This window comes from Piliocolobus tephrosceles, chromosome 15, assembly GCF_002776525.5.
Source record: "Piliocolobus tephrosceles isolate RC106 chromosome 15, ASM277652v3, whole genome shotgun sequence".
Taxonomy (NCBI): Eukaryota; Metazoa; Chordata; class Mammalia; order Primates; family Cercopithecidae; genus Piliocolobus; species Piliocolobus tephrosceles.
The window spans coordinates 31960445-31986089 of record NC_045448.1 but is presented as its reverse complement, the minus strand read 5'-3'; the positions used below and the strand labels follow the sequence as shown (position 1 = coordinate 31986089).

Here is a 25645-nt window from a genome sequence, read left to right as displayed (position 1 = left end):
TGTGCGCGCGCGCGCGCGCATTTAGTGTCTGGTTTTGTCACCATGCAAATAAACTTACTTGGAAAATATTCTTTGAGTCAAGTGGCATTCAAATAGAAGTGTTACTGAATTTCCTACAGCTCATTGTTTATTATTTATTTCTTGAGGAAATACTTCAGCTTAATTCTTTGGGAACCTACTTTTACTGTTTTATCCAAAAAAGTAAATGCCCTTTTATCCCTCTTAAGGGCAGGATCACGCAAACATTAAGTAGTTTTGCTAGGATTTAGCAATGCTTTTTCTTTTTCCATTTATCTGTGTTTCTTCAAATCCAGTGGTATTTGAAAACCAAAGCACATATTTCTACATCCTTCATGTATCAAGGATACCATATTGCTAAGTATTGGCTAGTCTCTGTGAAAGAAAGAACTCAGATTCGCCTTTTTACTTGACACTTTATAGGTAATTAAGCAATCATATGTAACAAATAGATATGCTTAATTATCTTATTCAAAGATAAGTGAGGTTGGTGGCAGTGGGGTGGATGAATTCAGGTGTATTTTCTTTGCTTTTATCTGTTTTTCACATTGGTTTTGTAAACTTACTGTGTTGTGGACGTTTTTTGTATTTTTGGTAGAGATGGGGTGTCACCATGTTGGCCAGGGTAGTCTTGAACTCCTGAGCTCAGGCGATCCGCCTGTGTCGGCCTCCCAAAGTGCTGGGATCACAGGCATGAGCCACCGCTCCAGGCCCGGTATTGTTATCTTATTGGACCACTATGGAATATGCGGTTCATTTTTGACTGAAACGTCATTATGTGACTTGTGACTTATTTTTCCTTAAGTTAATAATGAAACTACTTTGTATAAGTTTTTTGGTAACTGTTCTTAAATTCCGATTTTAAGATGAACTCCATCGTTTAATCACTGAGTCAGACTTTTTTTGTACTTTGGCAATTTACGGATTTACTTGACCTGTTTATGTGTAGCGTTCTAAATATATACAGAAGGATTTCCAAAATCAGTAGATGCTTAATTTCAGTGCATGTTATTGAAATACAAATTTTTTTAAAAAGGAATAAATAGCATTTCATACTCAGATTGACAAAAATGAAAAATCCTGACAGTATCAAATATTGGCAAGGATGTAGAGGAATGGGAACCTTTAAATTGCTTGTGTTAGCAATGATGAAATACAATTAAAACCAAAATCAGCTTGCCCCAGAAAACATCTCTTCAAAGGCAGAAGAAAAAGGAAACAATTTCAGTTTTGAGTAAGTATTAAACCAGAACGACATGTGTATCACAAGCAATCTGATAAAAGATTGCAAAGACCAAAAGAATGCTCACCCTTACATATAGTGAAGTAGATGCAACCCATTACATAAATGTTCTCAAGATAAATAGTAGATAGTGTTCAAGTAACAGGACATGATACCATCATTTGTCACATAGTTTATCCTAAATTCACTTGGTAACTGGAGCAAACTTGTGTGTGAATGGATTGGCCTTTTCTAAAGGAAAAATGAACTCATATCTTTATGACAGGATGTAATTTTACAACTTGGAACTAGATGGCCTGCCAAAGTTAGACACCCTGTCCTCCCACAGAAACTGGGAGATAAGGGTGCCATCTCTCTTGATGATCTCATTTGAAAGAGATGGCTATAAGGTTCTTGAGAAAGGCAGTTTTGGGCTGCTGGCTAGCTTTTACAAAGATTTACATACATCTCTAAGCAGGCAGAGAAAGAATTTACCAGGTTTTGAAAGAAAATCCTCTAAGTAAAAGGGGTGGGGGAGTACAGGTAGATTTAGGCCTCCTATTTTAAATTTTCATTTGCCTGTATACTGATGGATAAGTTGATCCAGCTACCTTAGTGGGCAACTTAGCAATGTTGTAGTCGAATTGAAGAAGAGTACACCCTCTGATTTAGCACTTTTACTTTTAGAGAAACTGTTAACACATGTTCATAGGATACTTGTGGCAGTATGTATTAATAGTGAAATATTGGCAACAACCAAAATATTTGTAAGTAGGAAAGTGAATAAATTTTGCTATATTCATATAGTGTAATACTATACAGCTTTGCAAATGAATGATTTAGGGCAGCATATGTCAACTTAAGTAATTTTCAAAAACAATGTTGAATTACTAAAGCAAGTTGCAGAAGAAGGATATGTACAATATATTGATACAACATTTGAAAACATGCAGAACAATACCATGTATTGTTTATTGATACATATACAGTGAAAGTAGAATAGAATGATAAACATCAAAATCAGGAAGTGGTTACTTCTAAGGAGGCAGGTGTACAAAGGGATCAGCAAGAGATCCATTTATTTCTTAACCAAGGGAAATCTTAAGTAAATAAGGTAGAATGTTAAGATTTAATTTATTTAGGCAGTGGGTATGTGTGTGTTTGTTATGTTATTACCTAGATTCTTTTGTAATGTTTAAATATTTAATGATTAAAAGTTTTAAAAGAAAGAATGGATGGCAAGCGGTGGAAGGAAGTGAGGACATTTCTTCAAGAAAATTTGTTGTAAAGGGAACCAACAAAATGGAGAGGTAGTTGAAGGGAAATCAATCAGTGTTAGTATGACACATTTGCATGCTAATAATAATCAAGTAAAAAGGGAAGAATTGGTATAGGAGACCTATAATAGTTATGGGAGCAGAATCCTTGAGAAAGAAAAAAATAATAGAGTCCAGTACAGAAATACTGTTTGACTCTTGATAGGAACAAAGACAATTTGTTGGAATAGGAGGGAAAGCAGAATAAGTGGTGGGAAGATGAAGTAGTTATCTTCTGAATTTAGGGTGGCCAACATCCGGGTTTGCTTGTGATTTAGCAGTTTCTCAGAATGCAGGACTTCCAGTGCTTAAACTGGGAAAGTCTTGGGCCAACTTCTGATTGTTTTTCCTTGACAAAATGAAAAGCATCAGTTATCTTCTGGAAGTGATAAGGGGATGAAGGAAGTATTGAGGCTTAAGGTGAAGAGAGAAGCTATGAGTTAATTCTCTAAAAGATAGGAGAGCAGATTCACTCCGTTAATGTGATAGGATTTCTGAGCATTTCAGGGGTCTGCTGAAATTTATGGTTATTATTTTAAAGTTTATATGGTTGTATTTCTCTTCAGTCTCATTCAGCTATTCAGGTAAAAGTACTGAGTTAAGTGGAAAGTTGGTTTTAAACTATGTTTTGACTGTGATGGAGGGAGAGAGGAGCAGAGGAGTGAGGCCACAGGCAAGGAAATGATTGTGTTGATGGATTTTTGAGTCTCAGGCTAGGTAAGAAGTAAAGAGAAACGAAGGAGAGTGGAAAAATGTGTAGGGTCTGTTGGAGTTAACAGGTTTCTGGTAGTGAATTGGAAAGATCTGTATAGTATATTGAGTAAAGAAGCTGAGATCCTTGAAATTGAGATTTTTAAGGTAATGTAGTTACTGGTTATCAATTTCATTGTGAGAATAGGGGACTGGAGTGGGAGGGAAGAATAGATCAATAGTAAATACACATATCTCAAAAAGATCATCTTCTGTGGATGTCATTTCAGTGATTAATCTGTAGAGCAGATTTTGGTGCTCTATAACATATTCAATTATTTCCTCTTCATATACTGAGAGTCTTCTGCTTCCTATTTTATTTTGTTTAAATATTGCCTCAACTTGTAAATCACGTTGTATTGCTCTGAAATGAAGACAGCTGTAAATAAGTAAATCGATAAAAGCAAATTTTGTTTAGTCAGAATTTGGCCTTTTCGTATGGCTTGTTAGAGACTGTGCAGTTGGTAAATTCAAACATTAACGTCCCACTAACATAATAGCTTTATGATCCTATTGCTCATTAAGCTAGTATAGTCCCACGTAAGTTCAGTGAGGGCTTTATGCCATGTATGGTTATCTGTAGTACATTGCTTTGCTGACTCTAATTTTGTCATTGTCTTTTTATAGGACCGCAGCTGAATGCACAGCTAGAAGGCTGGCTTTCTCAAGTACAGTCTACAAAAAGACCTGCTAGAGCCATTATTGCACCGTAAGTCTTTGGTTTTTGTTTTTGTTTTGTTTTGTTTTGTTTTTTGAGAAGGAGTCTCACTCTGTCGCCCAGGCTGGAGTACAGTGGCACGATCTCGGCTCACTGCAACCTCTGCTTCTGGGGTTCAAGCGACTCTCCTGCCTCAGCCTCCTGAGCAGCTGGGACTACAGGCCTGTGCCACCACACCTGGCCGATTTTTGTATTTTTAGTAGAGACGGGATTTTACCATGTTGGCCAGGCTGGTGCTGACCTCAAATGATCTACCCGCCTCATTCTCTCTCACGCCTGGCCTGCACTGTAACTTTTAAGAGTCTACTTAAAATCTTTTTTGTATGTTTATTTTTAGTAAATGAGTATCTACAGATTGAACTAAAAATTAAAAACTAAAGCCTGTATTGAGCTGAAGAAATTGTATTCAGTAATTTTCACAATTCTTGTGGGTTTTCACTATAACTTAAGGATAAAAGAATTTGCTACCTTGGCTGGGTGTGGTGGCTCACGCCTGTAATTCCAGCACTTTGGGAGGCCAAGGTGGGAGGATTGCTTGAGGTCAGGAGTTTGAGACCAGCCTGGGCAACATGGTGAGACTCCATCTCTACTAAAAATACAAAAATTAGCTGGGTGTGATAGTACGCTTATACTCCCAGCTAAGCTACGGGGGGTGGCGGTGGCGGGGTTCTGAGGTGGGGGGATCGCTTAATCCTGGGAGGCAAGGTTGTGGTGAGCCAGATCATGCCGTTGCACTCCAGCCTGGGTGACAGAGTGAGACACTATCTCAAAAAAAGAAAAAAGAAAAAAAAGAATTGGCTACTTTAGTTCCTCAGATGCAGTAATTTCAAAATGTATTTTTGATCATAAAACTGACTTTTAAAGAAAAGGGTGTTTTGCATTAGGTAAACTTGACAATTTCGGTAGTCATTGCTGTAAATGAATAAGTTCTATTTTAAATATTAAAGAGATCGAATTTAATCCCGATGATTTTTAATTTATAATGAAAAAGATATATTAAACATAGTATGGTGCAACATGGAATAGCAACTTAATTTTTGAGGAGGGGTAGATTGTATCTTTTTTTAATTGAGAAAATCTGATTATTTTGTCTTTGAATTTTAGAGTTTGCTTTTTAGAACTGCAAGCTAGCACATACACAGTTAATGATGTGTGTCTGTGTATGATATGAATTCAGTTAATTTTGATTTGGTTTCCAGAGCTAGCCTTCACAACATATTGTTTGAAACACATGATAACATTTTTTCTGAAAAGAGTGAAGGTTTACTCTGCGCCATTTATCTCATAGCATGTTGTTTGTGACTTCTATTGGGTTAAGGTGCGTGCCCTGATAAATAGTAAATAGTGATGACAATATGTAATAGCCATTTTTAATCAATATCAGAATTAAATGAGTAAATAGTAAATACACATAAATAGCCTACTATTAATGGTAGGCATTTTGTATACCAAATATTTTGTTAAATGCCTTATTTGTATATCTAATTTGATCTCATTTAGTGGGTGCAGGAGCCTGACTCCTACTTCCAAGCTATGTGACGTGCACCTTTTTTATCTGTTGGGACTTCAGCTCCTCACTGGTAAAGGTGGAATAATAATAGTATTTCCTTAACGCTTTTAACACAAGATTAAATGAACTAATCTTTATAAAACTTATAGCAAATGACTTGCTACCATTTATTTAGTCATTTACATACCAGGCTAAAGGCCAAGTGCTCTTCTTTGTGCTGCTTTTTGAGTAAATCAAAATTGCTACTCTTGTGGTACTAGCATTTTGGTACTAGGGAAGACAGGCAGCAAACAAATAATTATATTCTGTGTCAGGTGCTGATGGGTGCTAAGAAGAAAAATAAAGCAGACAGAGGATTGAGAGTGACAGTATGGGTAGGGAGTTACTGTTTTATATAGGATTAGTAAGAAAAGGACTCCCTGGTAAGGCAACATTTCAGTCTGAATGATGTGAGAGAGCAAGCTGTGCAGATACCTGGGGGAAGAGGGTTTCAGGTTGAGGAACAGTGAGCACAAAGGCTCTGGGGCAAGAGTATGCTTAGTGTGTTTGAGGAGAAGCAAGGAGGCCTGTGCAGCTGGAGTGGCAGTACAAGGGGAAGACTGGTAGATGAGATAGGCAGCAGAGGGCTAGATCATGAAGAGGCTTTGTAGTCATAAGGACTTTGGTTTTTGTTCTAGTGATATGGCAAGTCATGACAAGTTTTGAGCAGTAGAATGACATGATCTGACTTAGGTTTGAAAAGGATTACTCTTGCTGCTGTATGGATATTATAGTGTGTGGGAACAGGGAGTCCAGTTTAGGAGGCTTATTTTACAATTACAATTACAGAACAGAGATGACACAGTGGCTGGGACTGCGGAATTGAGGCGGATATGATGAGAAGTAGTGTATTCTGGATATGTTTTAAAGGTTGGACCAACAAGATAAAAGAAGAGTCAAGAATGACACTTGGTTAGGGACAGTGGCTCACGCCTGTAATCCCAACACTTTGGGAGGCCTAAGCAGGAGGATTGCTTGAGGCCAGGAGTTTGAGATCAGCCTGCGCAACAAAGCAACACTCCATCTCTACAAAAATTAGCTGGGTGTGGTGGGATGCAACTGTAGTCCTAGCCACCTGGTAGATTGAGGCAGGAGGATCCCTTGAGCCCAGGAGTTTGAGGCTACAGTGAGCTATGGTCTGTTTGTACCACTGAGATACCCTGTGTTTAAATATATTTTTAAAGACATGGTTTAAAATATCATGACTGAATGATTCTTAAATTTTGTCCCTAGAAGGATGGAATTACCTTTTTACTGATAAGAGGAAGACAAGTGAAAGTATGGAGTAGATTCTCTAGTGTTCATATAGAATCTAGGTTTTTGGTTTTGATCTTGTTAGTGTTGAGGTGCTTATTAGATGTCCAAATGGAGATTTAGAATGGACAGCTGGCTATATGAATCTAGAGTACAAAGAGGCACCAGACTTGAGATAGAAATAAGGGCTTTATTAGTATGTATCATCACAGAGGGTATGGTTGCCTAGGGAATAAAATAAAGATAAACAGGAGAAGAGTTTCAAGGACTAGGCCCTTGGACCAGCCACCTTTTTAGGTATGTGGGAGGAAAAAGTGATCAGCTGTATCAAATGCTGCCAGTGAGGATGGGGATTGATAATTGGATTTGGCAATGTGGAAATTACTGGTGACTTTAAGAAGAAAAGTTTCTTTTCTTGGGTGGTGGAAAATGAAAGTGTTATTGGAGTAGGTTCAGGAAAGAATGAGAGGTGAGGGCGATGAAGACGTAAGTATAGATAGTTTTTTGAGGAATTTGCTGTAAAACAGAAATAGGATAATGTCTCTGTGGTAAGGAGGATTTTTATTTCATTTGTGAGATTGTAAAGTGTTTGTATATGAAGTGAGTCAGTAGGGGAAGAAAAATTGATGCAGGGATACGAGGGGATATTTACCTAAGTGAGATCCTTAATTAGGTGAGAAACAATGGATTAATAATAATTTTTTTATAATAACTCACAAGACATTTTATTCTCATTTCATCAATTTGCTGGTATTTGACTATTATGGTATGCTACCTTTCCAGTTAAAACTTGTTCTAAATTTGGGAGCTAAGTTGAATCAACATATAATTAAGTTGAGGTTAGTCTTCATATAAAAGTTGCCAGACTTGTATCCTTCTTGTAATTAATTTTAAATTGGAATCATTGGGAGTGACCTGGGAAATGGAATGTTTTAGCCTAAATTACAAATATGTTGATTTCCAAGTTACCCCAGATTTTAAAATGGATATTTGAAAATAGTTTTGGCTTTGGTGTGTTTCTGTTACATACTGACTTTGTATATAATGTATAATAAATGTTATAATAAACATATAAACATATAAAAACATATATAAATGTAAACGTATATAAATGTGCATTCATAGGCAATTTCTATTTTGTTAACATAGAAAGACTTTAAGTATAGCCAAGTTTTATCTTATATGGTTTCCAGAAGTAATTATTTTCCTTTCCAAGGTTACCTTTTTTTTGAGGTAGAAAACAAATATTTCATTGTTACTGGGTGCAGTGGCTCATGTTTGTAATCCCAGCACTTTGGGAGCCTGAGGTGGGAAGATCACTTGAGCTCAGGAGTTTGAGACTAGCCTGGGCAACATGGCGAAACCCCCTCTACAAAAAATACAAAAATTAACTGGGTGTGGTGGCATGTGCCTGCAGCCCCAGCTACTCCAGAAGCTGAGATGGGAGGATTGCTTGAGCCCGTGAGATTGGGGCTGCACTGAGCTGAGATCGCACCACTGCACTCCAGCCTGGGTGATGGGAGTGAGATCCTGTCTCAAAAAAAAAGAAAAAGAAAAAGAAAAGAAATTATTGTTGTATGGCATGAAAGGGTCTTATGCTATATAGTAATTAGAAAAATCACATTAATCAAAAACTTTAAGTTTTATAAATGTTAGCTCTCTAGTACTTGATTTTCTTAGTTTTTTTTAATCTTTATAGGCATAAATCATATCATGGAAACCTTAAATAAACTCACAACCTGGATATAGTTGTAACTAATTAGGCTGTGTGAAAATGGCAAGTTTTTGAAAGTGCTTAAAAATATTGTTCATTTTTATATTGATATAGATTAAATAGAATAAATATCATTAAAGAATAAACATTGACAGAACTGTTGTTCTGTCTTAATGAATTCTAATCTATGTGACATAAGGCAGGCACATTTGGAGGATTTAAAAGAAATTAATTTGATTAGAAATGTACTGTGGTTGTCAGAACTACCTTACCTTGATGTGTAGGAGACAGTATGTGTCCCAGGGATATGTGTTGAAATGATCTCGAGCTAAAAGTCTGAAAAGCCTTTATACATGACTTCCAGATATCTTCAAACCAATCTTCTTGCTTGTCTTGTACTGTGCAGAAATATGTCAGCAACCCCTAGAATGAAATTGTACAGATATGCATCACTTAAGAAACTTACTGAATATAAAAAATAATCAAATAATTGGTTAACATGATGGATTTTTTTTTTTTACTATAAAACAGGTACTTTGAATATTGAAGCCACCCTTATACATTTAAAATACTTGATATTAGTTAACCTAGAAAGAGTTTGACTTGATATTAGTTAACCTAGTAGGAGTAGAGTGGAAGAAAGGATACTTTCACTTTTCATTGTGTACCCTTTATTGTTTGACTTTTTTGATGTGTGCATGTATTACTTTTAATATAAAAATTAGTTTAAAAAATGTAAATGCTAAAAAGCATGTATATAGAAGACCAGTTTGTATGTAGTGAAGCATACTTATACAGTGCTGTACCACTGGATATCATGAGACAATGAATCTTCGTACATTATTTAGTTCTTCAAGTTACTGAGGATGCACAGCTTATTTGTCTCTAATTATTGTTTGTACTAAGCCATAGGATATTCATGTCAAAGTCTCAAATCCTATATGACAGTATAAAAAATATCTAGGTACGCAACATTATGGTTATTCTTATTTGACTTCAATAACTTTAATAACTCTCCTTAGCTCAGGCTATTTAATATTTATGAGATTCTATTATGTAAAAAGAAAATATTGTGAATAATAACTATGTAACTTGGACTTTTTTTGGGCATAATTATCTACTTAGATATTTTTTATCAAAACAGGAATCTTGAAGGCCATTGAGCAATGCCTACAAAATAAAAGAATAAAAAACTAGGTACAGCAAAATAAAATTGAGAGAGGCAATGTGGAAGCTGCTGCATTTGCGAATTATATAGGGCCACTTGTCAATCAAGTTGATCCCATCTGTTCAGAGAAGTTTTCTAATTTAGTTTCTGGCTTTGTAGCTCTTACCTTAGCTTAAGTAGATCTTGTGACTTTTCTTATTGTTGGAGGAGATCTTCCCATTTCATCTGGTTCAGTCTTCTCATTTCATCTAGTTCAATCTTTTTACTTTGCATTTTGCTACTATTAAGTAGAACTAGGACTACTGGACCTGACCTTGTTGAATCCTAGTTAAGTATTCCTTTATTATTCCCTGTATCCTCTTTGATGAAAAGCCTTACATAGGATGTGTGGGAGACTCTTGGCATTGACAATTTATACTATTCACCTGTGACCTTGAAAGTCTCAGAATGAACAAGGGAAAATCCGTGTCCTGTAGTAATTGTTCATTTTTCTATGGTAAGAATTTGAATTATAACCACACTGCAGGGTTGCTGTGTGGGAAACTGTCACTTAACCAGTAAATGTTCATGAGCAATGAATGGCCTTTCCATCCTCACTTGATTGCAGCTCCACAGGGAAAAACAGAAATTCTGGTGTCAGGAACTGGTCTTGCTGATGTAAAGAGTCTGCTGTGTAGGAGCAAAGGGAGGAGCAAAAGCATTAAAAGAAGGATCACTTTTTAGAGGCAAGGTTTTAGCCTAATAAAATGTTGTAGGTATTAAGCATAATTTTGTGTTTGCCTTCATGATATATTAGGTTGGGAAACAGTGACTTGGAAAAGCTGGTTGGGGATGGCTTTTTGCATGAAGGACTTTAAGAGCTTTTAAAAGACTAAGTGAGATAGGCCAGATGTGGTGGCTCATGCCTGTAATCCCAGCACTTTGGGAGGCTGAGGTGGGCGGATCACAAGGTCAGGAGTTCGAGACCAGCCTGGCAAATATGGTGAAACCCCATCAAGAAAAATTAGCCAGGCGTGGTGGCGGACGCCTGTAGTCCCAGCTACTGGGGAGGCTGAGGCAGGAGAATAGCTTGAACTTGGAAGGCGGAGGTCGCAGTGAGCTGAGATCGGGCCACTGCACTACAGCCTGGGTGACAGAGTGAGACTGTCTCAAAAATAAAATAAAAATAAAATAAAACTAAGTGGGACACACTTTTACAGTGCATATTAGAATATCTGTAGAGCTTAAATTTTCATTGTTCTGGCTGTTATGCACAAAAGAAAAAACTTTAGCCATTTCTTTAGTGAAGCCTCCTTTATTGTGAATGGTTTCTTGATAAAACGTTTCCACATACGTGTAGAATCGTAGATTCTGTTAGCAAGAGAGAAGGGGTAGGAAAACAGCATCTGTAGTGAGATTTGATGGTTATTATTCTGAATTTCTTCATTACAATGTTTCTGGGCAAGGATAAAGGAAAGTACAAGAAATTATCTTCTTTGATTATTATCTTCTTCCTCCTTTGATGAAGTAGAGTTCTTTGTGGTGGGGTAAAGAGGCACAGTGCACTGAAAGATTTTTTTTTTTCAATACTCTGCAGTGTAGCCTCGAAGTTAAGACCTTTTCAAGTTAAGACTCTCCTTCTCTCCCTGTAACTGTTTTGTCTTTACTTCAAGCAGACTTGGAAGTCTTCAGCTTCTGAATGGAGAAACCATGAAATCTGAATTGCATTGTTAATCATGTATTTACCTTAGCTGATGGTGTTTTCAAAAGTTTCATCCTTTCTTGTAGTTTTATAGGGTATATGGCTCTGTAAGAATTCTTGTTTTCAGGCTTATTGCTTTTCCTATGCCACAGACTTCTTCCTTTCTTCCTTCAAACATGTAAAGATCTCTTATAGTGGGTAACAGTATGTATTCTAGAGCCAGGCAGTCCTGGCTTAAGTCCTTACTTGGTCACTGGCTATCTATGTAAACTTGAGCAAATTTCTTAACCTCTCTGTTTTAGTTTCTTCATCTGTAAAATGAGAATAATAATAATTCCTACCTCATATGGTTGGTGTGGATATTAAATGATTTAATACTTTGAAGTACATAGAAGATGCGTGATACATAGTAAGTAGTCAGTAAATGTTACTTTTATTATCATTATCCTCTTCATCATCTCCCATGCTCAATCACTGAGATTTGTTACTGTTTCTTTTTTAGACTCTAGCATTCCCTTCTCTTTGCTCACCAGCACTGATACAGTTCCAGACCATGACATTAGTACCTCATGCTTAGGTATAGTACTGCCACAATTTTCAAGAGAGCTTCTGTTAACACCGTGCTGCCTCTAATTGCTAGTTTGTGCCATTGCTTTTCAGTACTAGACTAATAACAGTTTGATATTGTCACACCCCTGCCCAAGAGCCCACAGCATTTTTCAGTATCTTGTTTTATCAAGCCCTTATTTCCTTACCTGACTCTGGCTTATCATTACTCTCTTCCTCTACTCTGGCCAGTCTTGTATTTTCTCATCTACCTTATGTAGTTGGACATTTGCTCATGTTCTTCCTTTGGTCTTCATGCCCTTCCTTAATGTCCTTTGTACTCTTATGATTTCTGTCCTAGCCATATGTAAAGAATCCAATGATTCTTTCTTTTCTTGTCTTTTGTTTTATTTTGAAATAAAGTCTTGCTCAGTCACCCAGGGTGGAATGCAGTGATGGGAAGAATCCAGTGTTTCTAAGAAGACGTTCTGGATGTTAAGAACTGAGCTTGGTCAGGAACAGGATTGGTAGAAATGGGAGAGACTCAGACTAGAAAGAAAGGTTGATTTAGAGATCAGAGTATGGATTAGGGATTAGAGCCTTTAAATTTAAGAATGACAAAGAGAAACTAGTCTGAAAAGCAGATCTAAGGTGGAAGGAGCAGTTTAAGCTGTAAAGATTAGGAAGTGAAGGGATGGTATATGAGTGACAACTGAGAGCAAAATTTCAAGGCAGTGTTGAAAATCTGAGATGTCGCTAAGGTTTGAGATAGAGTCGGGCAGATCCAGATGGACCAGGTGGTTTTAAGGTCCACATGAACAGGCAGGATGGCATACTTCTAAATTCATAAGAGAACCAATTATGATCAAGAACCAGGTGTTAGGAATCTGAAGCAGTGAGTAGTAAGGTCTCAGGCACTCAGAGATTGGAGTTGTAACAATAAAATAGGTCTCCTGGTTAGGCTCTACTATCAAAATTAGCACAGGGTGACATCAAAACTGAGTGTGCTGAGCCAAAGGACTACTAAATTTCCTTCTGGCTAAGATCAGAACTGGGTTGTGAGAATATTGCTGTTTTGAGGCAACTTTATAGGCTCCTTTACCAGAGGTATAGGGCTAGAGTGACTACCATTAATTAAGGCCTTCACTGATTTCAGTGAGCTTAGTGTATGTTCCATATTATTGAGTTCCCAATTAAACACCACTACTGTCTTGTATTGCTGTGGTAGACTGCTGTGACTCTCATTTTCTCCTTTCGTATCTTAAGCTAGTTCAGATTAGGACCATTTTAAAAAAAGAATCTTGTTATGATATGACTGGCATACAAGTGTGTACATTTAAAGCACACAATTTGATGTTTGACCTATGTATGCGGGTAAAACTATCACAATCAAGAAAATGAACATATTTATCACCCTCAAAAGTTTTCTTGTGTTCCCTTATAATTCTTCCTTTCTGTACCTCTTTTTCCCCCTCTTCCCCTTTCTAGAATATGTGTGTGTATATATATATATATATATATATTTTTTTTAAGAGGTGGTATCTCACTCTGTCATCCAGGCTGGAGTGTGGGTGCGATCATAGCTCGCTATAATATGGAACTTGGCTTAAGCAATCTTCCTGCCTCAGCCTATTGAGTAGCTGGGACTACAGGCATGCGCCACCATGCCTTGCTATTTTCTAGAATTTTATTTAAATGGAATCATACAGAATAAACTATTTTTGTTTGACTTTCTTCCGTTCAGCGTATTTATTTTTACCCCCTTAAAAAAAGTATAATTATTTTGAGTGTCAGTAGTTCACTTCTTTTTATTGCTGAAGAGTATTCCATTGTGTGTATATATCTCTATTTTTTCATATACCTTTTGAGACCAGGAAACAGTCATTCTGTAGGTGATAAGAGAATTGACTGAATTTGGAGACCAGAGGATGAAAGGGAAGAATAGTATGGAGAGAAAATAAGAATAATTGTCTTTATCTTATCTCTAAAGACACAGAAGGAAGTGAGTTGTTATAATAGTTGTGGGGTATTTGTTTTGGTCTGACTTGACTTCCTGTTCGTTTATGATTTTTCTGTAATAGTCTGCTAATGCTACTGAAGAGGAGTATAAAAAAACTCAATTATAGGTCAGGTGTGGTGGCTTATGTCTGTAATGGCAGTACTTTGGGAGGCCAAGGCAGGAGGATCACTTGACCCCAGGAGTTCAAGACCAGCATCGGCAACATAGAACTCAGGTCTGTTAAAAATAACAAATGAGCCATATATAGTGGCATGTGCCTATGATTTCAGCTACTCAGGAAGCTGAGGCAGGAGGACTGCTTGAGCCTGGGAGGTTGAGGCTGCAGTGAGCCATGATTGCACCACTGCATGCAGCCTGGGTGACGACATGAGACTCTGTCTCAAAAAAAAAAAACCAAAAACCAACCTCAATAATCGTGTTACATAGCAACTTCAAGTAAACCTTGAACGCCTGTAAATTTGTCTTTCAGACAAAAAAAAAAAAATTACAAAGTATTTTTAAAGTTTAGAATTAGAACACAGTATAGATCATGTGTTTCCTAATTTCTTTTAGAAGTCGCATCATTAACTACATTGTTATTTAACGTACGCTCTCAATTCTGTTGTGTTTACCGTAGTTACTGTATTTATTTCAAAGGGTTTTCTTTCTAGAATATCTTGATTTTGAATCTGATGATTAAGTTTAAAAATATTTTGTTTTGTAGCCATGCAGGATATACGTACTGTGGGTCTTGTGCCGCCCATGCTTATAAACAAGTGGATCCGTCTATTACGTAAGTAATATAGTTTTGTTTTAAGTTGGAGAAGCTTGAGAATTGATTGCTTTGTGATAGAAGTAATTTGCTTTTTATACTTACTGTTATTATGTACTCAATTTCATGAGGGATTTGACTTTTGATGAATTTTACTATACTTTATATAGGTTACCGAAAACTTCAATACTTTTTCGTTGTTGTTTGAACATCTGGTTTTTACCTTCCCTTTGGCATGTAAAATGTTTAGTTATGAAGGTTAAATATTTTGTTTTTAAATATTTCTTTGAAAACCCAGAGATGGCTGGGCGCGGTGGCTCAAGCCTGTAATCCCAGCACTTTGGGAGGCCGAGATGGGCGGATCACGAGGTCAGGAGATCGAGACCATCCTGGCTAACATGGTGAAACCCCGTCTCTACTAAAAAAAAATACAAAAAATTAGCCGGGCGAGGTGGCGGGCGCCTGTAGTCCCAGCTACTCGGGAGGCTGAGGCAGGAGAATGGCGCGAACCCGGGAGGCGGAGGTTGCGGTGAGCTGAGATCCGGCCACTGCACTCCATCCTGGGCGACAGAGCGAGACTCCGTCTCAGAAAAAAAAAAAAAGAAAACCCAGAGACGAGCATTCTTAAGAAAAATACAAAGCCCTCTGATCTGTTTTAATCATTTTGTAATTTAAAATTCTTTATTGTACTTGTTAAAATTGTGGTTACTGAAAGGATAATTTGTCATTGACAGGATAAGGTATTTGAAATATTTTAGAATCTGACAGTGAATTTAATATGATGTTTGAGGCATATTAAGTCTTAATAATTCAATGACAGCTCTGAAATCAGCTAAAAAAAAAGAAAAACTTCCTGGGAACTTGAGACTCCTTTAATAGTATACTACTCTATAAGAAACTTGTGAACTTACAAGAGGTTTTGCTGGGAATAGTCACTCATTTTATTTACACAGTTAATTTACTAGCTATGAACCAATATCTGGCCCTAGTTTGCCGATGTATAAGCTATGTGAATAGGTAAAGTGATCATCTTAGTTCTGTCAAACACTGATTGTTAGGTCTGAATTAGTAGAGATGTAGTATAGTTGTTCAAAAGAAATAGCTCATAGCAGCCATGATTTAATAAAGAAAATCATGCACAGCCCACTTGCCTTTGAGCAGTTCATTCAAAGTTTTTAAACAAAAAAGCTGTTCTTTCAAATTTTTATGTAGCATTGTCTGTACATTTTATTATAATTCATTGAAAATTACTTTTGGCAAGCTTTTACTAAAAAGAAAGCAATAATATTTATAAATTGGTGAGGTTTTGGCTAGCCCTGTCTCATTTATGATGTTTTGAGGAACATTGTTCACAATTATTCCTTGATACATGTTTAATATATAATCTTAAGTAATTTCATGAATAAGAGCAAATAGAAGTTAAATTGAAATGATTTTTTAATCCAGACCTGGTGGCTCACACCTGTAATCCCAGCACTTTGGGAGGCCAAGGCGGGCAGATTACCTGAGGTCAGGAGTTCAAGACCAGCCTGGCCAATATGGTGAAACCCTGTCTCTACTGAAATACAAAAAAATAAAAAAAAAATAAAAAAAACTAGCTGGGCATGGTGGCACACGACTGTAGTCCCAGCTACTTGGGAGGCTGAGGCAGGGGAATTGCTTGAATCCGGGAGAGGGAGGTTGCAGTGAGCCAAGATCGTGCCACCACACTCCAGCTTGGCAACAGAGCAAGACTCCATTTCAAAAAAAAAAAAAAAAAAAAGATTTTTTATAAGCTTCTTTCATTTGACTTGGTCCTGTAAGGCAGCTATAATAAAAGTTAGTTTATATAACAGCTTTTTCTTTTCGAAACCTTCCTCTATTTGGCAAAAGTTTTGTTGATAAAATTCATGTGCTGGTGGGACACCCCGAGTTAAATTAGGTTAAGGAATTTGTAGAGGGGTATAGAGTTTATGTTCGTAGAAGTGGGAAGTATGTGTTCAATAAGTTAATGGAAAGTGAGAAAGAAGGCAAAAGGAAAGAGGAAAAAATGGAAGAGCGCCAAGGACTAAGAAGAGGAAGATAAAGAAGATGAGTAGAAATAGAGGCAAATGATGGCTGATGTGATCAAATTATTTTATTTTAATTAATTATTTTTGAGACAGTCTGCTTCTGTCACCCACACTGGAGTGCAGTGGTGCAATCTTGGCTCACTGCAACTTCTGCCCCCAGGTTCAGTCAGTTCTCCTGCTTCATCCTCCCAAGTAACTGGGACTACAGGTGCACGCCACCATACCGAGTTAATTTTTTGTATTTTTAGTGGAGACAGGCTTTCGCCACATTGGCCAGGCTGGTTTCGAACTCCTGACTGCAGGTGATCTGCAGTCAGGCCTTGGCCTCCCAAAGTGCTGGGATTACAGGTATGAGCCACTGTGCCCAGCCAGATCAAATTATTTTTTGTAATTAATATATAATAATTGAATTCTGAATGAATAAATTTTAAGGTCTAAGTGTAAAATTAATAATTGACAGTCACAGTTGATTTCTCTTGAAAGAGGCACTCTCTGGGAATTATAATGTCTTTAGGGTGCTTTGAGAAAGTAGAGAAAGAACATCTTTATGAGAAAGGTTAAATTCTATACTACCACTTTCTGTTCTTAACTTCCACATTAATCCATTTGCATTCTATTTTTCAGCCAGGATCATCTTTTGAAAATGTAAATGATACTATGTCACTTTCCAGAATTTAAAAGTGGGTAGGGGATACAAATATGATTTTAAAAGGCATTACAAATAACAGGTAGCAATTATTCCAAAATTGATGTTAGAATGCTGACTAGCAGCTTGGAAAAAGAAATTGGTTTAGAACCTCTGCTAACATCATCCATCAAAGTAAATACTAGTTAAGTAAGGGTATTAACATATCTGGAGAGGCGTTTCAAGCCACAGCTAATTTGGAACACAATATGTCTTAATGTTTATGAGACATTGTTGGGAAGAGTATAAAACATGATAAATTGTAATTAAATTACATGAAAAAATAACTCAAGTCATAATGTAACCAGTGGAAGTGATGAACAGAATGGGAAAAATACTTGCAAAAAAAATGACAAAGGATAATATCAAAAAATCATAAAATTCTTAGTACTTAGAGGCTAACTCATCATAATAAGAATATGAACTGAAATTACGAGAAGTAAATGTAATTAATAAAAATGGAAATATGTTTTATTTTTCTAAAAAAATGGAAATAAAAACAGTAGTGAAGTGCCAATTTAAATAAACAGTTTGAAGAAAAATACAGCCGGGCGCGGTGGCTCATGCTTGTAATCCCAGCACTTTGGGAGGTCGAGACGGGCGGATCACGAGGTCAGGAGATGGAGACCATCCTGGCTAACATGGTGAAACCCCATCTCTACTAAAAAATACAAAAAATTAGCCGGGTGTGGTGGCGGGCACCTGTAGTCCCAGCTACTCTGGAGGCTGAGGCAGGAGAATGGCATGAACCCGGGAGGCGGAGCTTGCAGTGAGCCAAGATTGCGCCACTGCACTCTAGCCTGGGCGACAGAGCGAGACTCTGCCTCAAAAAAAAAAAAAAAAAAAAAAAAAATACAGTTGTGTAATTCCTATAATCCAGAACTGGCTAGATTATGGCAAAATTAGTTTTTTATTAAAAAAAATGCATTTCAATGGGCTATATCAGGTTAACGCTTTAGGAAAGTAATTTGATAATATATATTGAGTCATAAAAATGTATATAATTACCGGCTTAGAAATTCACGTTTGCAAGCTCTATCCTAGTAAGTCCCAAAATGGAAAAAGTTAAATGTGTTAAGTTTTCTACAGCAGCATTGTTTTTTAAAGAGTCTTAAGTTTCTGATAGTGCATTGACTAAATAAAAAAAGCAGGGTATAAAATTGTGTAAAATTGGGAAAAAAAGAGAATGTACTATATAAGGTTAAATAAATTATTGTAATGGATGCTAATAGTTTGCATATGTTTTCTTATATGAGAAATGGATATATTATTTTAATGGTGAAAAATATAAAATTTAAAAGCATTTGTGCAAAAATGATTACAAGTTGAGGGGACTAATGATTCTTAAACTGACAGAATGGTTCTTTGATATATAATATGACTGGTCAGGGCCTAATAACATTTTTCATTCTTCTTCTTCTTCTTCTTCTTCTTTCTTCTTTCTTCTTTCTTCTTTCTTTTCTTCTTTTCTTCTTTTCTTCTTCCTTCTTCTTCCTTCTTCTTCTTCTTCTTCTTTTTCTTCTTCCTTTTCTTCTTCCTCCTCCTCCTCCTTCTCCTCCTCCTCCTCCTCCTCCTCCTCCTCTTCTTCCTCCTCCTCCTTCTTCTTCTTCTTCTCTCTTTTTTTTTTGAGATGGAGTCTGTCTTTGTCACCCAGGCTGGAGTGCAGTGGTGCAATCTTGGCTCACTGCAACCTCCACCTCCTGAGTTCAAGTGATTATCCTGCCTCAGGCTCCCAAGTAGCTGTAATTACGAGCATATGCCATCAGGCAGGCCTGGATAATTTTTTTATTTTTAGTAGAGACAAGGTTTTACCATGTTGGCTAGGCTGGTCTCGAACACCTGACCACAAGTGATCTGCCTGCCTTGGCCTCTCAAAGTGTTGGAATTACAGGCATGAGCCACTGCGCCTGGCCAAGGTTTTTCTTTTCACAGTAACTGTTAGGGCTGATAACTTAATGGGGAGTGTGAGAGGCAGCTTTTGAGGTCATAACGAAGATTGTTTACAAACAAACTTCCCTATTTTATAAAGAATTAGTAGCAAAGGTTTTCAGGTGTTGCTTTCCAAGAGAAATGCATGAATAAATTAAAGCATATTTATTTTAAAAGTTTATTAAGTGACTGCTATGATCCAGATATGTGGTAGTGCTAGAGACACAGCGATTAATAAAACAGACATGGTTTTAGCTCTGTGCTGATAAATTGGTAGGTGAGATAGATATTAAGCATATGATAATGAATATAGATATCTTATTAAAAACTAAAAATTTAATTTAAAAGCTGAAAGTGAAATACAGTGGTTCTCAAACTTCTTGGTTTCAGGAACCCTGTATACTTCTAACTTATTAAGGACACCAAATGTAGACCACATCTACCTTTGTTGAATGCATTCAAAATTAAAATGAGATACTTTAAAAATTATTTTAAAAAGTAAACAAATTAGAGGTTAATAAAAACATTTTTAAAAATGAGAAGTACATTTTCTAATAGAAGATAGTGGGAAAAGTGGCATTGCTTTACTTTTTTTTTTTTTTACAAAATGTAAAAATGTCATATTTTTACTAGTTATTAAATCTCCTTTTAATGTTTGGCTTAATAGAAGAAGATTAACTATGTTCTCATATCTGGTTATGCATTCATCCTGTTGTGATCATTTGTTTTGGTTGAGGTATATGAAGAAAATCCAACCTCACACAGATATGTAGTTAGAAAAGGAAGAGGAGTAGTGTAATTACCTTTTCAGATAATTGTGGATATTTTTCTTTAATACTACACCAAAACTCAACAAATGGTAGTCTCTTAAAGGTTAGTTATAATGCGAAATCTGAAGTTCCTATCAATGAATTTTTGTCCTTTTTTTTGTTTTTTTGAGACGAAGTCTTGCTCTGTCACCAGGCTGGAGTGCAGTGGCACTATCTCAGCTCACTGCAACCTCCACCTCCCGGATTCAAGTGATTCTCCTGCCTCAGTCTCCCAAGTAGCTGGGACAACAGACGTGCGCCACCATGCCCAGCTAATTTTTGAATTTTTAAGGTTTCACCATGTTGGCCAGGATGACTCGATCTCTTGACCTCGTGATCCACTTGCCTCGGCCTCCCAGAGTGCTGGGATTACAGATGTGAGCCACCGTGCCTAGCTGAATTTTTGTACTTTTTATAAATTCATTGTCTATTTTACAGTTTGAATGGATCTTTTATGCTTGCATCATTTTGTAATGTGTGGAACATTGGGAAAATTTTTATTGTGTTATGTAGATATTTTCAATGCTGGTATTTCATTATATGATACTAAAAAATCACATTTCTTTTTGTTTGTTTTGTTTTGTTTGTTTTTCTTTTTTTGAGACAGAGTTTTGCTCTTGTCACCCAGCTGGAGTGCAGTGGCACAATCTCAGCTCACTGCAACCTCCACCTCCTGGGTTCAAGGGATTCTCCTGCCTCAGCCTCCCGAGTAGCTGGGATTATAGGCATGCACCACCACGCCCTGCTAATTTTTGTATTTTTAATAGAGACAGGGTTTCACCATGTTGGCCAGGCTGGTCTCAAACTGCTGACCTCAGGTGATCCACCTGCCTCGGCCTCCCAAATTACTGGGATTACATGCGTGAGCCACTGCGCCTGGCAAAAAATCACATTTCTTAATGTCACCATGTATTTTATCAGACAAAATCATTAATTCTTTGGAGGCTATCAAGCTTACAGTGATAAAAGTTTTATGAAAGTCTGATTTTCACTTGAAAACCTCAATTTCATCATTGACAACAAATATATTATTTTCTTTAAAGTACTAGATTCTGTTTTGTTTTTTTTCCCCCCTTTTGAGACAGGATCTTGCTTTGTTACCCAGGCTGGAGTCAGTGGCATGATCATAGCTCACGTAGCTTTGAATTCCCAGGCTCAAGTGATCCTCCTTTTCCAGCCTTCTGAGTAGCTAGGACCTCAGACCTGTGCCAGCATGCTCTGCTGTTTTTTAAAAAATTGTTTTTGTAGAGATGTGGCCTATGTTGCTCAGGCTGGTCTTGAACTCCTGGCCTCAAGCTATCCTCTCACCTCAGCCTCCCAAGGTGCTGAGATTACAGGCATGAACCACCGTGCCTGACTTCCATTCACTTTGGAGGAATCTTCTGCCAGCTACCTAAACTGGAATAGCCATAATTTATCTACAGTCATCTTTTGAAGTAAAAATTTTTTTCCATGAGGAAAATGTCTGGTTCGGCTTACAGCTCACAACTACACGACTGCTTTTTCCTGAGACATACTTCCATATGCAGCAGAAATGTTTTATCACCACAGATTGAATGCATTTTGTCATAGAATATTAAAAATATACCTACTCAAGAGTCAGGATTTAATGAAATTAGGAACTCCCTCCCTTTTAAACTTAGTGTGAGTAAGGTTAAAAAATAAGACTACTAGTACATATTGATTATACTACTTTGATCTTTGTTCTAATGGGCCAGTGGTTTTATGCTCCCCTCACCTTTGCACTGTAATTGCAGATGAAAAAAGTAAATAACTTCCTTGCATTCTTATGAAAATAGTTTTAATTTTATGGACTGCTGCATAGGGTCTTGAGGAATACCAGGAATCCAGAGTTCGCAGTTTGAGAACTATTATTATAGATCTTAGGAGGGTGACTTGATTTAAATTGTGGGAAAGGTATTGGGGAAAGTATCTCTGAGGAACAGATATTTTATTTATTTATGTATTTATTTTTGAGACAGAGTCTTGCTCTGTCGCCCAGGCTGGAGTGCAGTGGCGCAATCTCGGCTCACTGTAACCTCTGCCTCCCAGGTTCAAACGCTTCTCCTGCCTCAGCCTCCTGAGTAGCTGGGACCATGCCTGGCCAATTTTTTGTATTTTTAGTAGAGATGGGGTTTCAACATGTTAGCCAGGATGGTCTCGATCTCCTGACCTCGTGATCCGCCTGCCTCGGCCTCCCAAAGTGTTGGGATTTCAGGCGTGAGCCACTGCACCCGACCGAGGAACATGTTTTTTAAGCCAGGCTAACCAAGCTTAAAAAGGGGAACAAAACATGGATTTAAAAAGTTTGAAGTAGGCAAAGTTGTTGGTGTTATCAAGGAACTGCAAGAAGACCAGTATACATGAAGTATTATGATCAAGGTGGGCAAGAGTAATAGCTAATTTGCTAGTGCATTTGAGAGTGCAGAGCCCGTTTTAAGGATTCTAGATTTTATCCTGTGACCATGAAATGCCATGAAAGTCTTTAAGCAAGGGAAGTGATATGATCTATGTTTCCAGAAAATAACTTTGACTGTTTAAGGAATTTAAAAAATGATACATTTTAGTTCTTTTCCATATTGGTAGTTGACTATTATTAAAACTCTAAAATCTCAGAATTCAGGATGTACTTAGGTAGTAGTAACTTGATTTTGATACATATTTTTCAGAAAGCCTTGCAGGACAGAAAAAGAGAGCAAAAAAAAATGCTTTTTGGGGCCAAATGACATTTTTTTCTTTGGTTAAAATGTCTTCACTTCCTGTGAAACACCTTTACAAAATTACTTATGTTCCATTATTTGGACTAAGTAGCTGAATAAACAGTCATGAGGGTACACACTCAGGCAGCTTATACATTGGGTGCACAGACTACATTCATCGTTGCAACTCCACAAATGTGAATTCTTTATTATAGCTATTATATATGAAGTGCATTTATTTCTAAGAGAATGCCTACTGATCTTGCCCCCTCCCCCAGTTTTTTCATATTAAAGGCTTTTTTTTTAACCTGTGTATCAACAATGACGATGTGCTAATATTGAAAAGTTACGCCTTTAAAGACAAAGCACCTTGCAGTCAAATAAAGGGAGAGAAAGTGGCATTGCTTCTAATGCCTCTGTTATTTATTTCTCTTCAAAATATTCCTGTGGCCTTGGTGTTTATGGATCTAGCATTCTAACAAAGAAAATGCATGAACTTCAATGTACACTATTCATTTTCTTTTGTTAGCATTTAGCTAACAAAGAGACCCATTTTGAGATGACTACTGGTTTAAATGCCCCATTTTACTTTCCTTTCAATGACATTTGGCTTTTTCTGGTTTTGTTTTTGGATATATTGCTTTTAAGGGTTTTATATTGAGGAGACTTAAACATTTTTTTTCTTATTACTTCTTTTAATCAAATATGGAACTTCACTTGGCTATTGGCGAGTTTTCTACCAAACCAGAAAGAATCTGTAGAGTACACAGTTGGTTAATTGAGATTGGTGGGGCTCTTTTTCCTTCATCTAGATTGGGGCAGACAAAAAGGCAAATAAGGAAAGTAGTCAGGTATCAGAAGAGTTAATTAGGCTTCTGGCAGACCTCTGTTGTTTATTTCTGGAGCAGTGTATCTTTTGGCTATTGTTAGAACCTTATTACACTTAGGAAATTTATGTATGCCTTGAATTTAAATTGTTATTTTAAAAATCACTTCATATTTTGACTGTGTGTTGTAGATTTTCCAGGAGTGCTCTGATGTTAAATATTTTTTCTGTCTGTCTTTTCATATATTCCTCAATCAGAAAAATGCCCTTTCTCATTTGATTCTTGGTTCATGTACTACCTGGCCCTAGTCAGGTTACCTAAACATTTCTGAATTACCATTATCTACAGCCCACATTAGCCTTTAATTTAAAAAAAAGTGTCATTTATTTATGTGCTGTTAAGATAGGTGACCAGAGTGCTATCTTTTAGTTTTCTTCTTTAGAAATCTATAGATTTGACTTTTTTTTGAAATGGTTCTTGAATTGATGATAGAGGTGGTGACAAGAAGTGAGGATTAGCAGTGCTAATAACATATTGAAGGAAGAGCGGTAGAAAGATAGATTCTGTCTTCTATAAGGAACTTAAATTAATGAGCAAAAAGCAATCCAGTTAAAAAGAGGGCAAAGGACATGAACAGACTCTTTTCAAAAGAAGATACATACGTGGCCAACAAGCATACAAAAAAATTCTCATAATCAGTAATCGCTAGAGAGAGACAAATCAAAACCACAATGAGATACCACCTGATAATAGTCAGAGTGGCTATTATTGATAAGTCAAAAATTAACAGATGCTGGCAAGGTTGTGGAGGAAAAGAAATGTTTACACATTGTTGGTAGTAGTGTAAATTCATTCAGTCATTGTGGAAAACAGTGTGGCGATTTCTCAAAGAACTTAAACCAGAAGTAACTCTGGACCCAGCAGTCCCGTTATTGGATATGTACCTGAAGGAATGTAAATTGTTCTGCCATAAAGACACATGCACACATGTGTTTATTGCAGTACTGTTCTCAATAGTAAAGACGTGGAATCAACATAAATGCCCATCAGTGGTAGACTAGATAAAGAAAATGTGGTACATATGTACACTATGTAATATTACACAGCTCTATAAAAGAATGAGATCATATCTTTTGCAGCAACATGGAGCTAGATGCCATTATCCTAAGCAAACTCCCACAGGAACAGAAAATCAAATACTGTGTGTTCTCATAAGTAGGAGCTAAATATTGAGAACATGTGGACATAAAGAAGGGAAAAACAGACACTGAGACCTACTTGAGGCTAGAATGTGGGAGAAGGATGAGGATAAAAAAACTACTTATGGAATACTAGGTTTATTACCTAGGTGTCCAAATAATCTGTACACCAAACCTTGGCAACATGTAATTTACCTATATTACAGACCCAGAGAGGTACCCTTGAACTTAAAGAAAAGGATAATCTGCTTCTGACCAGAAATGGCCTGTGGATGAACTCTCATGTTTGCTGTGTGTGCTGTCTTAAGGAGGTTCTGGGACTCTAAACTGAGAATCACTTATCCACAACTTTCTTTGTTTTTTTTTTTTCATAGCAGAACAACTTAATATGCACAGCTTTATCTCCTCCGTCCCTCCCTGCAATATATGAAGTAACATAAACCAATAATTGGTTAATTTTCTTAGCTGTAATAGAATTTTATAAGAATAAATATATTGCTAAAGCACACATTCCCTGGCCTGCAAATTTTTGATACAAAAGAACTAGCTCATCTCTCAGCTTTTGTTCATTAATTGAGCAATCCGTAATACTTTTCTAACTACATAGCATATCATATGTTTTCTTCAAATAGTTTTGGCTTTATAAGTCTGTAAGTTTTGTATGTGATGTGAGAAGGTTGGTTCATGTGAATATTGGAGAACAGAGAAGATTGATAGTTTTGGAATTCAGATTGTAGGG

At 36.8% G+C, this 25645-nt stretch overlaps 1 protein-coding gene across 5 annotated transcripts in view; it reads left to right on the top strand.

The window, feature by feature from the left end:
* MEMO1 (mediator of cell motility 1) overlaps nt 1-25645 on the top strand; it is a 146280-nt gene that overhangs the window by 61371 nt on the left and 59264 nt on the right. For 4 of the 5 annotated variants that reach the window (XR_004228478.1, XM_026454747.1, XM_026454748.1 and 1 more), the window contains exons 2-3: nt 3934-4015; nt 14660-14728. Coding sequence is in view for 4 of the 5 variants with exons in the window: in XM_026454747.1 (XP_026310532.1) it covers nt 3934-4015; nt 14660-14728 (151 nt within the window). In the remaining variant the exon portion in view is untranslated. Of the gene's footprint in view, nt 1-1109; nt 1253-3933; nt 4016-14659; nt 14729-25645 lie in introns of those variants that run through there. The other variant, XM_031934152.1, reaches the window with a different exon arrangement.